This window comes from Neopsephotus bourkii, unplaced genomic scaffold (assembly GCF_033783945.1).
Source record: "Neopsephotus bourkii isolate Nb327-2 ecotype Australia unplaced genomic scaffold, CSIRO-AGI_Nbou_v1 NB_191, whole genome shotgun sequence".
Classification (NCBI taxonomy): Eukaryota; Metazoa; Chordata; class Aves; order Psittaciformes; family Psittacidae; genus Neopsephotus; species Neopsephotus bourkii.
This window is the reverse complement of record NW_026900704.1, coordinates 120,260-140,064: the sequence shown is the minus strand read 5'-3', so window position 1 is coordinate 140,064 and position 19,805 is coordinate 120,260. Positions and strand designations below refer to the sequence as shown.

At 44.6% G+C, this 19,805-nt stretch overlaps 1 protein-coding gene across 10 annotated transcripts in view; it reads left to right on the top strand.

Annotated features, from left to right (window-relative positions):
* The window catches only part of IKZF3 (IKAROS family zinc finger 3), a 30,677-nt gene that overhangs the window by 5,807 nt on the left and 5,065 nt on the right, over positions 1 to 19,805 (top strand). For 5 of the 10 annotated variants that reach the window (XM_061375458.1, XM_061375442.1, XM_061375493.1 and 2 more), the window contains exons 4-7: positions 11,280 to 11,540; positions 12,217 to 12,384; positions 14,007 to 14,123; positions 19,622 to 19,741. In XM_061375458.1, the coding sequence (XP_061231442.1) occupies positions 11,280 to 11,540; positions 12,217 to 12,384; positions 14,007 to 14,123; positions 19,622 to 19,741 (666 nt within the window). Of the gene's footprint in view, positions 1 to 11,279; positions 11,541 to 12,216; positions 12,385 to 14,006; positions 14,124 to 19,135; positions 19,484 to 19,621; positions 19,742 to 19,805 lie in introns of those variants that run through there. The other 5 variants (XM_061375449.1, XM_061375502.1, XM_061375467.1 and 2 more) reach the window with 5 other exon arrangements.

The following is a 19,805-nucleotide window of genomic DNA, read 5'->3' as shown; positions in this document are numbered from 1 at the left end:
GATAACTAATAGTTATATTTTGTCTTTTGAATCATCTGGTCATGCTGTGAGAGTGATTAGGAAGTTTACTTTGGATCATGGCTCTGGTTTTCCTGTGTGGCTGTAAAAGGATGTACAATGCAATTACTTTAGAGTGTTTCAACATGCTCTAAAGAAAGAGTACCTGTGTCCCACCAGGGAACCTCACATGCGTTTCCTAAAGGTGACTTCTACAGAAGCAAGATAAGACCTTGTCCATAGGGTGAGCTGTGTTGAAGCATACAAGTTCTTAAAAGTTATTTGCATATGACAAATGCAGTTTTTATTAATGTTGCCAAGCTGCTCTGATACCTGAAAAATAACATGAGTTTTGTCTTAAAGAAAGGATAAATCACCTGAAATTCCTAGGACACCCCAGCTCTTTAACATGTCAAACCGTGGCAGTATCCCTGTGCTTTAAACTGTGGGGGGGCAGAAGGTTGATTATGATTAGCAGTTTACCATGTTGTTTAATTTGAACAGTAAACCTTTCCTATACAGCTCTGAAAGAAGACACAGGCATGAACAAAATGTTAAACCAATAGGTACTATTTCTTATTGAAGAGGTCCTACATAAGTGTATATTTATGTGTAGCTTTAAAAACTAGTAGCCCATCTTTGTTTAATAGCTAAAAGGTAAAAGTAGCAGCTCCTGGATATAGCAGTCTTGCAGCCCCTCAGGGTTCAGGAGCTGTGCAGATGACAGATGTAGGGCAAGAGACTTTCAATCCCTTCCTCGAGGTAGAAGCTGCTAGAGTGAAATCACAGCATGAATAAACCTTCCTGCCAGTTAGCTGAGTGTGTTCATTTATGCCAGTTCTCAACCACAAACAGTGAAAGATGCTGCCTGGTGGAGGATGTGGTGTCCGTATCCTGGGGAAAAGGCAGGTTCATGTGCTGCATGGCCATGGCACTGTGGTGGCATTGTCAGGACAAATGATGGCTGTGGCTTTGGTCAGTTCTGAGGTAGCATTTATGTATCACTAAGGAATTGTTTCTGTCTTGGATGCGCAAGTAGCTTTGGGTTGTGTCCTGCAATGGGAATGGGATTATTTTAGACTAACATGAAATGTTCAGGGTTAAACTTTTGCATTATTGAAGATGAAACTTTTTCTATTTATTAACAAAGTAGAAAACATGAAACCCTCGAGGGAAGTGCTGCACTAGCAAGAGCCCATCAAGAGGGAGAAGTTATCTCCCTTGGGTATCTATGACCCTGGTGTCTAGGGGAACTGCACTGGTGCCTGGCCTTGCTTGGCAGTTGGTGCAGTGAGAGCTCACAGGTTCCTCACCAAATCTGGCTGTGTGACAGGGTGAAATGCCTCCTGTCCCCAGAGCAGCTGCTTCTCAGCAGGGCTCCATTTATAGTCAGTGGAGAGTATCTTAATGTACATGTCTGCAATGTAGGATCTAGCTTGGGCAGGTGAGTTCTGCTCTGCTTACCCCCAAAAAAGAGAAGTTTAATGTTTTTATCCACAAGATGTGGATAGGTTTGATCCTTTTCTACATCCAAGGCACCTCATCTCTCTTTTGGATCCCACAGCACATAAAATCTTTGCAGCCGTGTTCCAGCTGCTTGTCCATCACTTATACCATTCCCACTTGCATTCACTCACTCCCACCTCTGCTTCCCCAGTGTCCCTGCCCTTCCCTGTCCCCTTCCTCCATCCCTAAACTGTGCATGGAGGAAGCCAGGAAAGGGTTTCTTTCACAACCCACTCCAAGAGGAACTGGGAATATTGACCATCCAAGAGGAACCGCTTTAGCTTCTCCCCACCTCCCCATTCCAGGAGCACTGTCTATTCTGCTCGCACACGCAGCATCATGGCATCAAGCAAGTCTCTTTTTCCATTCCTTATCTGTCCTATGTCACCTTCAGCACCTTTCCTCAGGCTCTTTTCCACACACATATGTCAGGTGCAACTTTGACACTTGTGGGAGAGTGTTGATGCTGACACTGCTCTCATGCACTCATACATTGCTCTACATCACTGCTGGTCTCTTGCACTCTCTTTGCAATTTGTTCTGGAATGCAAGTATGGAGAATTCACATCTCACATATAACACTGTAAATACCAATTAAACCTCATTTCCCTCTGATTGCCTCCCTTACCATGAGAGCATTTCTTCATTATAAAGTGAGTGTGAACCTAGTACCGTGGTGCTCAATTCCTTGATTCTCACTGTAGGAATAAAGACACAACTGCTGGGAGAAAGCTGTTGGAAATGCACAGAAAAGCTGCAGTATCTTAGTGTGAAATGGCACAAACTAAAATCCACGTAGTGTTTCCCCCATTGCTTCACATGCAGCTCTCCACAGTCATTCTGATACCGGAAGCACGATAACTCTGATATCTTTACATGTGCTGAAGTCCTGGAGGCTGTGTGAGCAGCAGTAGCTGTGTGTAAATTCCTGACAAAGCCAGGATGCTAACATTCCCAAATAATCTTAGTTTGCATGTCATGCCTACTGGAGAGCAGGAGCAGTGCTTGTGGCTCAGTAACTATCTGTTGTGCTTCTGGGTAAGTGGAGCCACGCTCTGGTGGTGCTGCCCAGGTGGGAGTGTGATCTTTCAGGATCACTAACCCTGGTACAAATGAGTATGGAGCATTCTCCAGGATCACAGGATAGACATCTCAGGATGGGTGATTGCTCTTGGGAAATGGATTATGTCCTGTGTGTACCTGGAAAGTGTCTCTTGAAAAACCTAAAAGCTCTATTTGTCCCTTTTCCAGATGTGATCACTAATACCCTCCTTACATCTCAGATTTATAGAGAAGTCTTGCAAAGATGTTGGTGTGGTTCTCACAAATGGATCCATGCTCCATCCCCTTTGTGAGTAAGCAATTCCACTTCAGCATCCTCGCAGTTCATTGCAGATGACAGCCTGCAACACTGCAAACTCTTTAATCCCAAATCCCTTCATGAGCTGTGCCCACAGGGTTTGTTCCGTCTGCTGAAGGTGAGACCACTAAGAGAGAGATCAAGCGTTTGATAACCTGGTTTCCACTGCCTTAATATGTCTGTAACGTGTTTTTCTTCAGCACAATGATGTGTTTTTTCCATGTTTTGCCAGCCATTCAGTAGTGATCTTCCATTCCTTGGACTCTACACTTTTTGTGAAGCTTCCATTATTAATGCTGATGCTCTAAATAACACTGTGAGCTTTATAGAATCATAGAATGGTTTAGGTTGGAAGGGACCTTAAAGATCATCTAGTTCCAACCCCTGAGACTTTAAGCAGAAGTTGGAGCCTGGTCATACCTAGATGTTGCCTGGCTCCAGTTTGGTGGGGTTTTATGCTAAGCTGCAGAAAGTGGTACCCTGATCCTTTCAAAAGGCTACAGAAATCTCATAAAGGCACTCAGTAATGGTAGAGGCTTCAACCTGTCTTGCTTTTGAAAGGACTTCAGCCATGCTGAGTGCTAAGTACAGGGCAAACAATTAGGCAGAAGGCTGGAGTAATATGGTAATTAAAAGCCTGCTGGAGAGCAAGGAGGACAAAAAGAAAGAACCCCCCTCTTTTTGCCTCAGGGGAATGAAGCTGCATGCTGTGGTGCACATGGTGCACGCTTGCCTGCAACCATAAAAATACACTGTTCCCATGGTGCTTCCTGTGTCTGGGCTGAGAAGAGGCAAACCCTGAGCCAGAGAGGGGAGGAAGCGCTGAATTTCTCTGGTCTTTTTATGTGTCCCCAACACTGTGGCCTTTGGTGGCCATGGATGAAGCATCTTTCGTTTAAAAATGAGAGAAAAAGACCACCCTTCTTCCTTATGGGAGTCAGAGTCAAGTTTAATTATGTCTAAATTCTCTCATCTGTTGAGGCTGCTGATTTTGGGGGTGTTCTGAATGTTAGTGAGCTTTCCTGGTTGTGAACTAAAAAGCCACATTCGTGGTTTCTGGATGCTGACTGCTGCTGCGTTTAGGTGTGTGAAAGGAGGGGGTAAAAGGCTGAAGGGGATGAAAAGCCCTCGCCTCGATGCACTGAGGTTCCAGTGCTGCTGCTCACACACACACACTTATCTGCTCGAAAAGGAAGTGCCGTTTTTTATCAGCTATTACATCTCCCAAGCCCAGATCGAGCCTGGCTGCTCATGGGACCCAGGGGTTATCTCACAACATCAGCAGTACCGTGCTGCAGAAGATCACTTAACAGGGGATTTCTGTAAGTGTTAAAACCAGGCAAGGAGTCTGTGCTGCTCCACTGTGTCAGGCCTCTGCTTTGGTGGTTACACGTGAACCCAGAGATGTGTCTGAGTCTTATCACCAGAAGATCCTCTTGACTTTGTTTTAGCTCTCTGTACTGTACCAGCAGCAGCAGGAATGCACCCAAGAACATTCAGTGACATCAACAGTGGGTTGTCTCACCACAGCCTTAAGTGACTGACATCAGCTTGGGCTATCCTGCACGATGGGGAGCCCAGAGCTGATCCAGGAGCTCGGATAGTCTGATGGCCTTGAAACAGCCAGAAAAATGCAGCTATTTCTTATTCCAATTAACCCATCATTGTCAGCAGAAAATGGAATTTGCCTGGAAATACCATGGAATCCCAGACTGGTTTGGGTTGGAAGGGACCTTAAAGCTCATCTGGTTCCAAGCCTTCCCCTCTGCTCTGAGTTTGGGTTTGGTGGACAGGCCTGGACATTACTGAGGAAACACTGAGTGGACACATGTGCTCCTGGAGAAGAGCAAGCTAAAAGTAAATCACAAGTATTTAATTATGAATCCCTAAATTTGAAGAGAATATCCCTGAAATCTCAAATTCAAGTCTTGAAATCTAGTTATTTACTACAGACAAATAGTTTATAGTTGAATCAAATCAATACACTTGGTTTTGGGAAGTTTATATTGTTTGAGGAATTTGAACAACTTCTTAACCAACCTCTTGTCTTCAGTTAAAACTACATTGAGATTGATCACAAATTTCCCTGTTCTTCATATTATTAGACTATATCTTCTTTTCATATGATACTTTTTTAGTATCAGACACAAGAGGATGGTGGGTTATAAGAAAAGGCTGACTGAAACTCTTCAGCTTCTCAGCTTTGAAGTTCATTTGCAGAAGCAGTTGACCAGAGAGGCTCGTGCCTGAGTGGTTGCATTAGTAATAGGTCCCCTGATATAACTAATGAAGGTGATTATCTGAATTTAACACGTGGCCTTTCTCAGTCTGACTGTTGGGTCCAGATGTTCTCTGATTAAGTGTCTAATTGCAGCCTGATTTAACGGTTGTGGTTGTATGTGGCTTTCTGGACTTCAGGAATTGTCATTTGAGAAGTGTTTTCTGTGAGTGTGCTTCTCTTCCCTGGGACAGAAGGGAAGAACTTGTCCGGTTTCATATTGTAATGTGTGGCTTTTTTAAGAGGGAGACTTTCAAGCTCTTGAGGGTGATGGTGATGCTAACAGGTGTCAGAAATGAACCAAGATTCAGCTGGCCTTTGGAAACACTGGGTGCTGGAGGCCTGGGGATGGGGGGTGGCATTCCCCCTATCCTCTGTGCTCCAGTATAGACAGCTGAGGAAAACCACCAAGCTGTCAGTGCCTTTTGTAAGTAAAACAAACCCCAAATAAAATCCTATAGGAGTTTCAGCACGGCACTGACCACATCCAGCCCCTGGTCACGTTGTCTCAGGTGATGGCATTCTGCCTCCCCAGATTTTGTAGCATCAGTTTAATGCCCTGAGCCATGGCCTGGGGCTGTGGGTTGTCCTGCTCAGCTCCAGCTTTGGGAGTGCTCCCTTTGGAGAACATCTTTCATTTCTCCCTGTTTCTGTTAGTAAAGTTTTAATTCCTGTAGCAACATTTTGAAAGAAAGTAAAATAATTCCCACTAGATGACTATTAGGCAGAAATTGGGAAGAGATGGGAAATACTGGGTGTGAAATGATAGATTTATAGAGGAATATACAGAATTACAAGAAAAATCTTTATCTTTGAATAGGATGCTTTAAGACCCGGTTACACAATTCAAGTTTCCTGGCTCATATAAGCTTGGAGATGATGTGTGTTGTTTCGTTATGTTTTATTGAGTTTTGCTTGTAATGAACTGGACAACTAGAGAAATTACTCTGTGTTTTAATGCTAGAGAGACCCTGGTATTAATGAAGTAGAAAATATGCATCCGACCACTTGGAAAATGATGCCTGGGTCAGGTTCTCTTTTTTCCTTTCCAATCCTCGTGCTGCATTTCAATGTTGTTTGTTTCTATTTTTTGTTTCAAGTCACAATAAACCCAAAGAAACACATTACCACAGAGTATTTTTAGGGTGAAATTTCCACCAGGTGCGTACCACATGGGTTCATTTGGGAATTACCACCCAAGGGTGCTTCAGACAGAGTCTAAGCAACATAGTGCTTGGGTGGTGTACAGAATGCAGCCTGAACAACAGTACTGGAAGGCACAAAGATAAAATAAAGCAAATATAGGATCCCAAACTGGTTTGGGTTGAAGGGACCTTAAAGCTCCTCCAGCTCCAACCCCTGCCACAGGCAGGGACCCCTTCCACTGGAGCAGCTTGCTCCAAGCCCCTGTGTCCAACCTGGCCTTGAGCACTGCCAGGGATGGGGCAGCCACAGCTTCTCTGGGCACCCTGTGCCAGCGCCTCAGCACCCTCACAGGGAAGAGCTTCTGCCTACTTTGTCCAAGTAATAACTTTAGTAAGTGGAGGCAGTGAAACCTGTGGATTTCCAGTGATTTCCTCAGTAGAACAGAGGCAGTGGATGCCACACTTGGGATTCTTGGTGCTGAAGACCCCAGCAGGTCAGGCCTGGTGCTGTACTCACTGTGTGAGGGAGCACATGGTTATTGCCACTATATCTTTGCCAGTGTTGTGGCCGTTGCTGTCTAGCTGGAAGCTGATGGTGCTCCTGGGTGAGCACTCCCTCCTTTGGTGGCAAACAAGGGTTCATAAAAGCTTCAGTCTCATTAAAGCATTGTTGTGGTTGTAAAAAGGGAGTTTATCACTGGAGTGAGTGTGAGAAACAAGGCCAGGTTGGGCCAAGGAACCTGGAACTCCTTTTGCTTCCCTAGAATTGAACTCTGCAGTGGGGTGAGACAGACATGCAGAAAAGTTCCCTTCTCTCTGTGCTGCCTCTGTTAAAACCCCAACAATCTCACATTGCTCTTGTGTCACTTCACATGTTATAATTCCCCATTATAGTCTCCAGATGTTCAATATACACATGTATGTGTGTGTCCTTGTTTTCTTATTATTTAAGGAAAAACCCTTAGATGCAGCATTGCTGGTCATTTTGATGTTTGTCATTCCGATGCAAACTGCAAACCTCTCTCTATTCATTGAGGAATAGGGTTGGGTTTAATTCATGGCAAATCTTCCCCCTGCTGTGTGTTAATTCCATGGTAAAGGTGTTTATTGTGACTTGAATCTGGAAACTGTGCTGCCTTTTTCAGTTTTCACACGTAGGGCTGTTGTGTTTCAAGCTGCCTTAGGTACAGGAATCTCACATCCTGGGAGGAGAGCAGCTCTAGCAGGACCACGCAGGGTTTGGGCTTTATACTGCTGCTTCTGGGGATGATTCGTGGAGGGAACAGTGCTGAATCCAGCAGTTAATACCTGTCAAATCCAGGTAGGCACCAGAACCCTTCAATATGTGCCTGGATCAACTCCCTTCTTGTTCTTTGGCATCTGACTCCTATTAACAGCTGTCAAAACCTGGTAAACTATTTATGTGCTTTCACAATTTGTTTAATTGCATAGTTAGGAAATGGCATACAAGAAAAGCTTTCCCTTTTTCTTTTCCCCCTTTAGTCTGCCTGAACATCTGTAGCATTAGGGGCTCATTATCTCGGAATTGGCACAGCAAATCAGCAGCAGCATTAAAGTGCCACATTAAGATGATGAAGTTTCTTTGTTACCCAGCTGACTTTTTGCATGTGCTGAGGATTTCACGATTATGACCCCGCTCCTTGTAAAACACTTGAGTAACATCACCCTTTTGTGCTGTTGTCTTTAATAGCTTCTGCTTTATATTCTTTGTGCTTTTCAGAGCACTGCTGGTAAACTTTGCTTAACAACAGGACCAAACTGATGTTCTTTTCTCTAGGTTTGATGCCAAGGTGTTGCATTAAATACAGGAATTGGGGGGGTTTTCCTTCCAGGGCCTCCTCCTTGGGGTAATAGCCAAGATAATGCTCTGGCCTGTCCTGTTTGCTGCTGGTGCCTCCTTTCTTTAGTCATGCATTTTCTAACGTACACAAGCACTGTTCATGGGGTGACTCAGTCTGCAGTTGCCACCACAGCTTTATTTTGGATTTTTTCCAGAACCCATTGTTTTTACAATGTTTCAGGTGAAACAAAAATATTACTCTGGAGTAATGCCTTTCATCTTGTAATCATCTCCCCAGGAAATGAAACCATGTGCATCAGCCTTAACACATCACACTGGCGCTTTGTTGTGTCAAATCCACAACAGCGCTTTGCTCTACTGTTATTACCTTCCTGAGCTGCCTCAAGACAAATAGCTACCTGGGCTTGGACACCATGAATGTTTTATCCCTCTTACAAGCTCTTTACTTTCCTAAGCAGGGGAGAGATGACAGCACGTCTTTTGCTCAGCTGGGGGAGCTTTGTGTGTGATGCTGGGGATAAAGGTGGTTTTCCTCAGTCAGATTTCCCTGTTCTGCTTGAAGTTACAGCCACTTCCCTCTGGGTGAAGGTGGACCCTGCTCTCTTTGAAATATGAGTTTTGAGTGACAGATACAAACCTTTGAGCGCAGTTGCAGCTCTCCTGATCTCCCAGGGCTCCCTGTGCTGCCCATAAACACAGCAAAAGTCAGGGCTGCAAAAGGTTGCTTCAGACCTCTGCAGCTACTTGGTTCTCTGACCTGTGCTGAGTTGTCCTTTCTTCTGAGTGCTTTGTACCAAAGCTTCCTTTTGTCATACTCTAAAGAGTAACAGGAGTGTTAGGAGAGAAAAATCCCAACCCTTCTAAGACCTATTTGGTTAAAAACCCACCTCTTCCCTCGTTCTTTTTGTTGTTCTCAGTCAAGAGAAGGTGAGATTTTTCTGTTGAGGTTCTCCAAATGCCTACATGGAAACTGAAAAGCAGTGGAGCTTTGGTGGGACGGCACTGCCAGCTGAAGTGGGGGTGAGGGTTGTTGGGGGAGGCAGTGGGGGGAAAGCCTTGCTCAGAACTGGGGTGCATCCTTCTCTATTGCTGTCAGAACACACAAGTATCACGAGCAGTCAGCGATGCAGAAAATGCAGAGGTACTCATTTTCCATGGGGGAGCTGTAGGATGGTTTGCCCAGTTTGTGCCAGTCAGTAAGTGCTGGCCATGAGGAACTCAAACTGGTGTTGGTGCCACGCTGCAGGAACACTGGCAGGACTGTAAAAGAGTGAAAACCTGTGAGCTTGTGGTGAGAAACAGCAGAAAACGGTAGAGAAGCCTTCTCTGGTCCTCCAGCACCAAGCAACTGCGTTTGATGCAGACCAAAGGTGAGACGTTAAGTAGAAAGTGGGAATTGAAATTGCTTCTGAAAGTACCACCAAGGTGCAGCTGCAACGTGCACTTCCTTTCACCATGCTCTGCAGGATGTAGCAAATTAATTTGGAGCTGCCTCCTTTTGAGAGGGGAAAAAAGACAACCAAGAAACCTTGGGGTTTTTTTGGGGGGGAAAGGGATTCTGCTGAAAGCTGCTTTCAGGAATTGGTAGGAATTTTCCCTTAGAGTAATGGAAATGGGTGTATAAACTAATTTTGAAGGAGTCTTCAAAGCAGGATCTCTCTTGCACCCTCTAACATAAAGTTGGCAGCAAAGGCACCTGCAGAGGAAACCCTGTTTGAGTGGAAGCAGGAATCATAGAATCATGGAATGGTTTGGGTTGGAAGGGACCTTAAAGATCAGTCCCGAAGCCAAACTGAAAACCATCGGAGATAGGGGGATAAAACCACACAGAATGGGTGGAAAAGCCACCCTGATGTGGATATCATCATCTAGGGAGAGCACCGAGAGGAATCCTGGAGTTTTCCACACTACTGTGGATTCTCACATAAGCTGAAGAAGTTACCACTCGCCTGTTTCTTCTGCCTCATTTCAACCCAAAGTGAGAGATTGGCTGGGCTTAGTGCGAACATCTGGGCTCAAGGAGGGAATTTACCACTGAAATATAGTTGAAAATGTTGACTTCATAAAGAATGGCTTGCCAGATCTTTATTTTTCAGGGCTGCTTTCATGTTGCCACCTCATTTTCGCTGTTACCCATTGTTTGTTCTCTGCATTTGATGTGGTTTGTTACTCAGAACCAGAGTTAATACATATTCAGCAGTCCATGGTCTGTGCTTTGGAGAAAGGACAAGTGGTTCAGTGCCAGATTTAACTGTCTAACCCTCAGTCTGAGTGAGCAGCAGGTGGCCAGGAGAACAGTACTGTCAAACAGGAAGCTTTGTATTTGATCTCTTGGTGCTTTACTTCGATTGGTAGCTTGAGGCGTAACCTTCAGCTCTTGTCTGGATGGAAAAGTCAGCTTTAAGCAGAAGGAAAAGCTATCCTGGCTTTTAATATGGATTTGTGTGCAAGTGCTGGTGACGCTGGAGTTAATGGTGGAAAGGCAATTCAACAACAGGGCTTGGGAATCATCAGGTGTTTATATAGTGGGACCAAGATGGAGCATTATTGTTAGTAAGTTACTGGCTATGTGTTGCGTTTGCCTCTTTGTCATGAAATGATAGTCATTTAAGGCAGTGCCTTTGTTTTCTCTGGACATGGCTCCAGAAGCAGGAACCTGTCTGAAGGCCACAGATCTTCACGAGTCCTTGGGTTCTTTACCATGTACTTGCAATACGACTTTGGGCAAATCTTTTCCTGTTTCTGGGATGCATTTATTTATCAGCAAATCATCTTTCAGGCGCCAGAGGTTCCATGGGAAGGTATAAATATCCTTTTTCATTCGTGTCTTGCTAGATTTCCAATTCACAGGAACAGCCTTGGTAGTGCCCTGTCATTGCAGGAGTTTATATTGTGATATACCTTATACAGTAGAAGGAAATTACCCATCAGTGGTAAATAACAGGCAGGTCAGTGTTTTTAAGGGTTCTCTTGCTGTGACTATCACAAAGTGTACATGACCCATGAAGATTCACATCTCAACTGCATTTCTTCATCTCTGGGGTTTTAAATGAAACTTTTAGGAAGGTTGATCATGTAATTTGCTGTAATACTTGGGTTTTTCTCCCCTAAGATACTTCCTTGTGCATAAAGATGAGCGTTTTTCACTTTTGTGCTTTGTTTTACCTGCAGATGATGTGGTTAAAGTGAAAGGTGAATACAGTGAAAGAGAGGAGAGTGCTTTACATCCAGAGCCAATGGAAACCCCTGAAGAATCTGAACTGCCTTACACCTATCCCAGAGAATATAATGAATATGAAAGCATTAAACTGGAAAGACATTCGGGTTCATATGACAACATCAGGCCAGCTAGTGGAAAAATGACTTGTGACATCTGTGGATTAGCATGTATTAGCCTCAATGTCTTGATGGTTCATAAGCGTAGCCACACTGGTAAATACCTCTCTATTATTCTTGTAAGAGCTGACTACTGAATTATTTGTAATCTAGACTATTTATTTTTATCAAAGAATACTAAAATCAGGACTTGCTCCTTCTGTCCTTGATGCCACACATGATCTGTAGCAAGTTACTCGCTTTTCTGTGCCTCACTTTACCCCCTTTTCTTCTTATCAGGATCAAATGTCAGTCCAAGTGTGTTTGTGGGGCATTTTAAGGATTTTGGATGAAAGGCACTATGTAATTGAAGTACTTTAGACACAAAACACAAGTTAGATTGGTTTTGTGCTGCCGTTTCCAGTCTGTGTGTGTATTCCTCTTTGTGCTACACTTTGGCAACAAACCAGTGAGCATCTTGGGTTTCAACGTGCAGTAAGATAAGCCCTTTTCTTTCTAAAAGTCGCTAGCTTGTTGGAATCAGCCTCCTCCAGAACACTTATTTCCATGGAAAAACTGCACAGTGTTTTCCATAGTCTACATATGTTACGAGAAGCTCTGTCACCAGAGCTGCAGCAACTCCCACTGAAGTCAACGGAAGGGCTCTGTGTGTTTCTCTAGAAAGGAATTGATCCAGTATCTCATTCTTTCCCCTTCCAAAAAGGAAAGGGTGTGAGGATAAACATGATACCCACATAACCATTAAATGTCCTTTTTTGTATGTCGTTTTAAGGTGAACGGCCATTCCAGTGTAATCAGTGCGGAGCTTCCTTTACTCAGAAGGGAAACCTCCTCCGCCACATTAAACTACACACAGGGGAAAAACCTTTTAAATGTCATCTTTGCAGTTATGCCTGCCAAAGGAGGGATGCGCTGACAGGTCACTTAAGGACACATTCTGGTAAGTGACTTCAAAGGCACTTCATGTGTTTTGGATGTGTGTCACTAGGACACGAGGCGTGGAAAATGGAGAGCTCGTCAGCAAAGTCGGCTCAGCCGGTCTAGTTTTGAGGAGTCAGCAAATAGCAGTGACCACTCACCTGCCTGCTGTGCTGATGGAACCCTCTCAGGACTGGGCTCCACTCTTGATGCACAAGCAGGGCACAGGGAAGCACGCTGTGTGCTGTGACAAACCAGACCTCCTCGCACAAAATAGCTCCTTGGTGTTTCCAGAGTGGAGCCAGCTATGCCAGTGAGCTCCGTATTTGAGGAGTGCTTTGCTAGGACTTCCTTCTGTTCCTATCCTGGTAGGAGAGCTCTAGGAGCATCACCCAGGACAGCACGACCTTATTGGCAGTTAACGCCTTGCTGTTGTGTAGTGCCTTTCATCTGAATGCCTTTAACATGCTCACCAAACACCAGGGTTTTTTCCCCAAGACTGGTAGCGTGTTCTGTCCATTTTCCAGATGGGAGAAACAGAGGCACAGGCTTGAGGTGACTTGAATAACAATCCAGGTATAAATCGATTAATGTTAGTTCCCCCAGAGCCAGGCTGTGCTTCCTCTTTGCTTTGTGTATATCCTGTGTTATACAGGGACCTAGACACAAACAGTTATTCTAAATGATAGATGTTATCTCTGCACTGCACTTCACAGGCAAAAAAGTTCAACCCCACAAAGAATCCAAGTTAAAAATGAGATTATCTGACATGAATAAATGAGGTTCTGGTTTAATCAAGCCCCAGCATGGTGGTGGTCACTGTTCCCCACCAGCACAACGCTAAAGCCATCATGCTTCAAACACGCCATGTGGTTGTCGTGACTGAAGCCTGCAAGAGCTGGCTTATCAAAGGGGAGAAAGAAAATCTCTCCAAGTGCATCACATCAAGAAGTGAGCAATTGCATTAGCAGCAGGGAGCACAGGATCCAGTGCAAGGCTAATATTTTGCCTGGGTGTGTTAGAGGATGTCTGTTCACAAAACAGTAATGAGACAGTTTAGAAGGTGCTGCCAGTCCTTGTCTATAAGGCACTGGGAAAGGCTGTGTGGGTATCTTGAGTTTCAAACAGGTTTGCTTTAGCTTAAACGTATTAGGAACGTCATTCCCTTTACAATATGTGTCTTTGGATATTAAATGAAGCTCATGTATAGTTTTCGGTTGGTTTAAGTTCTTCAGTTTCATTAAATCCTTGAAAAAGTCTCCGTAGACAGGAGCTAGGTGAGGCAACTGGGACAGCAGCAGCCCTGCTTTACAGCAGAGCAGTTGCTCTTCCCTAAGGAAGTTAGGCCAAGGAAAGCCATCAGTTAGAGTAAAGCTCCAGGACCCTGAGCTCCTAGGAACAGGGTCTAATCCTAAATCCTCTTCTTTCCTGCTGCTAAGTTTAGGGGATGAAGAGGAACTCTGTGCCTGGTGGCTTGCACCCTTGTGTAACCCTCATTTTTTGACGATCACAGTCCTCATAAACTTAACAGAAGCTTCAAGCACTTCCCAAGAGCTGACTGCATGCTATTAGCAATGATACACTTGAACGGCAGTGTTTCAGGAGCCTCTGGTGGTTATTTATGCTGCACTCTTCCTTTTCTAGTGGAGAAGCCATACAAGTGTGAGTTCTGCGGGAGGAGCTACAAGCAGAGGAGCTCGTTGGAGGAGCACCGGGAGCGGTGCCGTACGTACCTGCAGAACGCTGGCATGTGTGAGCCTGGTGAGTGTGTCACCCTGCAGTGGCTTTAGAACAGGGCATCTGGGAAGCTGCTAATGGACAGCCTGAGAACAGTTTTTACTCCAGTCATTTCCAGGAACCTAAAGGCCTGTAACACCTCTGGAAAGGGTCTGGTTTAGTGCATCCCTCAGGCAACTGGTTAAAGAATGCTGTTATTGTTACCACTTTTTCATTTCAGTTACTTTGGATAAACCATCTAAAACACCTTGCACACAGCATTTCTGTAGGTGATACTCGCAGTAAGTTAAATTATTCCTACATTACTGCTATTTCCTGGCTTATTTTATGGGCTAAGTTGGTGCCTATGGCTGTTGACAATACTTGTTCACATGCCTCAGTCCATGGTCTGCCTGGAGCCTTCTCTTCTCCAGGCTGAACAAGCCCAGCTCTCTCAGTCTGGCTCCAGCGCAGAGCTGCTGCAGTCTTTGGAACATCCATGACTTGAAGGACTCGAGCTTCCTAGTTTTGAGTTTGAATTTCCTTTCCAAGGAAAAGGCTAAACTGAGTTTTCACAGAAGAAAGCTATAATGTAAAAATATACTTAGATGACAACATCTACTAAGGCCCTTGAATAATGACAATAACTTAAAACCTGCATTTAGTGAGATGACTATCAAGCAAGGATTGTGCAGGCTCATCATAAGCCAGGCCTAAAAACCAGTTGATACACGATGGGAACTATGTGGGTACAAGAGTCCTTAACCTGTGCAGAGTGAGTAGGTTGGTGTGTCAGGCCTTAGGTCGCATGCATACACACAAGCCTCCATAAGAAAACAATGATTTAAAGAAGCTTGAGTTTTATAGTTTTCCATGGACTATTTTCTTTTCAGCAAATGACATGTTTTTGTAGTAAAATTGAATTATGATCAGAGCATCAGCAAGTTTTGGGTTTCATGAGAACCCGTACGCACCGTAACTGTGGTTTGATGGTACAGCACATACTCCCGTGATGGCAATCGCTCAGAGATGTCCATACCATGTGAAAATGGAAAACATGATACCTACTACAGATTTCTGCTTTGAAATGTTCTTCATGGTTGATATTCATTTCAGAATAGCAACTTTTCACTTATCCAGAATATGCTCTGTGTACTTGCTGCAGTGACACAGAGGAAATGTGAATTTCCAGTACGACATTAACGTACCCCCTGCCATCTTAAAAATACAGCCCTGGTTTTAGTGGAGCAGTGAGGTTTCTGACAAACAGGAACCCCACTCTTGCTGAGGCATTTCCATTCCATCCTCTGCTATCAGCACTCTGGTAGATGACAGAGCCTGAGCGTGGGAAGGTGGGAAAGGGCCTCGGGAGCTCATTTAGTGCTTTTGATTTGATTTTTTCCCCTAAATGTAGCATTTTGTGCTTGTGTTTAGTGAGCATTTGTTTTACTTTCAGACCATTCCCCTATTTATCCACATCACTTTGAACTGGGGAACTATTCATGACAATATCAAAGAGCACCAGTAGTAACCATTCTGGTCACTTTGTAGTGCAGGGTCTGCATGTTGCAGATGTGGAAATGTCTCTGAACAAAGAGTTTTATGCAACAGTATTGTCAGAGCGTTGCTCAGTCCCTGATAGCAATCTCTGGTCTCATCGTTCTCATTGCACAAGAGCCCACCTCTCTGTTCCACTCTCCAGTATTGAGTGACCACATAGAAATGCTACAGGAAGCAATGCCTCTAATTTGAGCTCTGCTTTGTGCTTTAGGGGTTTGTGAGCAATGCCCACATGTTCTAAAAATGACACTCACCTTTCTGGGGTGACAGAAACCACACCATGGAAACAGTTCGGCTGAAGTTAAACCATTGTGTGTGTTCGTGCCCTGGGCTGGAAGGAGAGTATCCACTCTGTATGTCTGCAGAGTGACGTGATGGTGAGGTGACAGCACTGTTTGAGAGAGGTGGCTCGTCCCTCAGTCATTACAAGGAAACATAAGTAGTCATTCATGGAGATTTAGGGTAGATATTATCTAATTATATCATTATTATTATTATTAGATTATTGGAAGGGAGATTGAGATGAACTCGTAAACAGAAGCTCTTCCCTGTGAGGGTGCTGAGGCACAGGGTGCCCAGAGAAGCTGTGGCTGCCCCATCCCTGGCAGTGCTCAAGTCCAGGTTGGACACAGGGGCTTGGAGCAAGCTGCTCCAGTGGAAGGGGTCCCTGCCCATGGCAGGGGTTGGGACTGGATGGGTTTTACGGTCCCTTCCCAAGCAAACCAGGCTGGGATTCTGTGATTCCTGTTGAATCACATCTGCACAGAAGTTTCCTTCTGGAAATGCTTCATAAAGAGGAGCTCACAAGTGCAGTGTTCACAGCACTGAGGTGGGCAGCAGTGCGCTGGAGCACCACAGACACCTCTGGTGGTGGTGAGGGGAGGCTGTAATCAGTGTTAGCTGAGTAGGAGGCAGTGCCCCAGATTTAAAAGCAGTCAGGACATTGGAGCTAAACCCCATCCTACTAGTGTAAGAAATACTGTGGTATTAGTGGGTCAGGCAATTGAAGAGGGAGCCAGGGCCTGATTATTTCTCTCTGAGAAGTCTTTAGAGAATTTTGAGTGATTAAAACCAATGTTTCCTAAATGCTAAATATTATTCTTGGGCTATTTAATAAATGGTCCAGAAGAAAGAGGTGGGGGAGATAATTTGAAGTTCACTTTTGGATAGAGAGCAGTGTTGTGGGAGGGAACCAGTGTAACCACCTGTGTGTCAGTGGGAGCAGAGGCTGTTTCCCTGAGGGTGCTCTATGAAGATGTTGTCAAAGAACTTTTGTGGCCCATAAATGGAGATGACTTTTTCTTGAGGAAAAAACTGTCTGTTAGCAAGGAGTAGGAAATCTTAATGTGAAAGAAAAGACTCTCAGCCTTTAAATAAAATGGCAGAGAGACATCAAGCTGGGAGACTGATAATTACAGATGTCCCAGAACATCTTATGTAGGTCAGTAGTTACTGTCTCCTCAGCAATCTCCTCTGAGTAAAGACTCTTGTTACCTCTGCAGGAAGCTGCTTGCCTGCCCTCTTGACACTCATTTAATGACATTCCCTTGGTGGCACTTAAAATACCATTGACAAGACAAGCAGTCAGTGACACTGCACCCAGACTCCAGCCTGTGTCTGGGCTGGCTGATAAGGCTCCAGAAGCTTCACTATCAAGAGAAAAAGCATCTGAAAATGTGAAATTAAGTGCAACTGGTGAAGTTAAAGGTTGAGAAAAAGAGGAACTAGAACAAAACAAGAACCACGAAGGAGTGGTAGGGACCAAGGTGCTGCTTTCTGACGTGAATGAATCGTGTTTCCTTTCTTCCTGTGTTTTTGAACATACAGCACTCTTTGTGTTGTCTTGTTCAGGGCAGTTGTGGGTTGCTGGGGGGGTTAAGTTCAAATTACTACTGCTTTGTGCAGTGATCTGACAAGTTGACAGCTTTCTGCCTTGGGGATAGTTCCAGCCTCGAACTGCAGTTGTCTGCAGACTATATAAGGAGCTCAGGAAGCAGAGTCCATCTTTCTGGAGTGTGAGTGTTAAACAGACGCTCTGAAATCACAAATCCCATCACAGCATCCTCAAGAATTAACCAGAGCTTCTGGCCAGAGCCCAAAGGGATGATGATGCTACCTCACTTTCCTTTACGGTTTCATCTTAATCTGATGTTTTGCTTCACTTTATGTCAACTATTACGTAGTGTCTTGGTATGTCATGCTGGCAGCAGATGCCTTTTAGCAGCTAATGAATATATTCATTCTAAGTATAATATGAGTTATATTTGTTATAAGTCTTTAAACATCCCAGAGTAATTTAGAATCAAAATCAGCCTAGGAAGGCAGGATGTTATTACCTTTAAGGCCCTGAGCATGCCCTTTGTGGGTCTGGTTATCACGTACATCACGGGGTTACAGCCTGATGAAACAGGGCTGAAGTGAACCCTGTTCTCCATCTACCCTGAGTCATACTCAAAGCCAGTATTTGTGGCATTGAGTGCTTCTGAAGCACTTTACATGTTTAAAATGAACAAACATTAACAGATGCTTCTGGCTGAGGTTGGTGCTGACTGCAACTCGTATGATATCAATAGCAGCACTAATAAACAGGGGTGACTTCGGCATTTCCAGGGAGATGCTGCATTTTTATCACTTCTTGTAGTGAGCAAACTGCAATTTAAGTCCAGTATTTAATGAAAGTGCATTTATTAGGACTGCAGTGATACCAAAGCACTTGGATCACTTTCCTCTGGCATTACTTCCGTCTTACATACATGATGCTTCATACATTTAGGTGCAAAAGTACAATCACACGCAACCAGGATTCTTTCACAGTGAGAGCTGACCTTTAGTATTACCTTGGGAAAGTAAATTACCCTGCCTTGCCTTTGCTTTCCTCTACGTAGATACCAGCTCTTAAAGGCATGGGCAAGCTCTTGCAACGTGTCCAGTTTCACCACATTTGCTCCCTGACACTGAAACTCTTTGTGCTGCTTGTTAATATAAAAACACCACAACTGTGACTTGTTCTGCAGGCGAGCGGGAGCTTTCAGGGGGGGTGTTGAAGCCACAGCAGTTACACTCAGTATTAGTCTGGTAGTAGCGATATGAGGTGGCTGATCCACCTCAAAAGCCTGTGCAGCCTCCCTGAGGTGAGAACAAGCAGTAGTTTCCGTGAAATAGGGAGCACTGGTGAGCTCTGGTGAGCACGGCTCGAGGAGGCTCTGGGAAATGGTCTCATCCATAAAGCTGTCGGTGGCCCTGTGTCGAGGGAGTGACTGTAGGGCATATATTCCTACAGTTGGAAGTTATGGAGGTTGTGATGAGCTTTAAAGCATCTCATGCCAGGGAGCAACGTTCTCAGGGGTGTTCAAAGCAAAAAAGAAGTGATAAAGGCACCTGGGGGAAAATGAGCTGGAAGTGACTATTGAAAGGTTTTATTATTTTAATCGTTTTTGCTATATTTCATGCCAGTTTCTTAGTGGTTACTGAAGACCTCTAAGAGTGATACCTGAAGCGGTGTGGCAAGAGGACTGAATGTCTTCTACTGCAGCGATGGAGCATGGTGGCAGCCTGCAGGTGTCCTGGTCTTACTCAGAATAGAAAAGGCAGGCTAGCCGAGGTTGTATCTCCAGCTACACTTTGTAAGCAGCCCTTCCAGCCAGTTGATTTTGCACTTCCTCTTGCTAATGAAGATACTGGGTCTTACGGTTTCTGCTCCCTTTGCATGAGCTCAGGACTGCAAGATCAGTGTCTGCTGCCGCGCTTGCTTCCACTGACCGCAACTGGTGCCCAAGACGCAAAGAGCAAGAACAGCAGAAGCAGCAAAACAAGCTGACATCAGATCTCCAAACTGTTTCCTCCCAGTTAGCGTGGCAAACTCCGGAGATTAAACCATCCATCTCCTCCTTTATTATTTTAATTTCTTTCTTTTTTATTTCTTCCTTTTCACCTGCTTGTTGTGTTCTTGTTTTTTTCTTGTCTTCCTTGTGGCATTGCGGAAGTAGCGAGCGTGGAGGGAAGGCACATCAAGGCAGAGATGGGGAGTGAAAGAGCCCTTGTGCTGGACAGGCTAGCGAGCAACGTGGCAAAGAGAAAAAGCTCAATGCCTCAGAAATTTATTGGTAAGAACAAAAAACCTTTTCATGTGCAACAGTTTAATGTGTGCGAGCTGGTTACTGCTAGTAC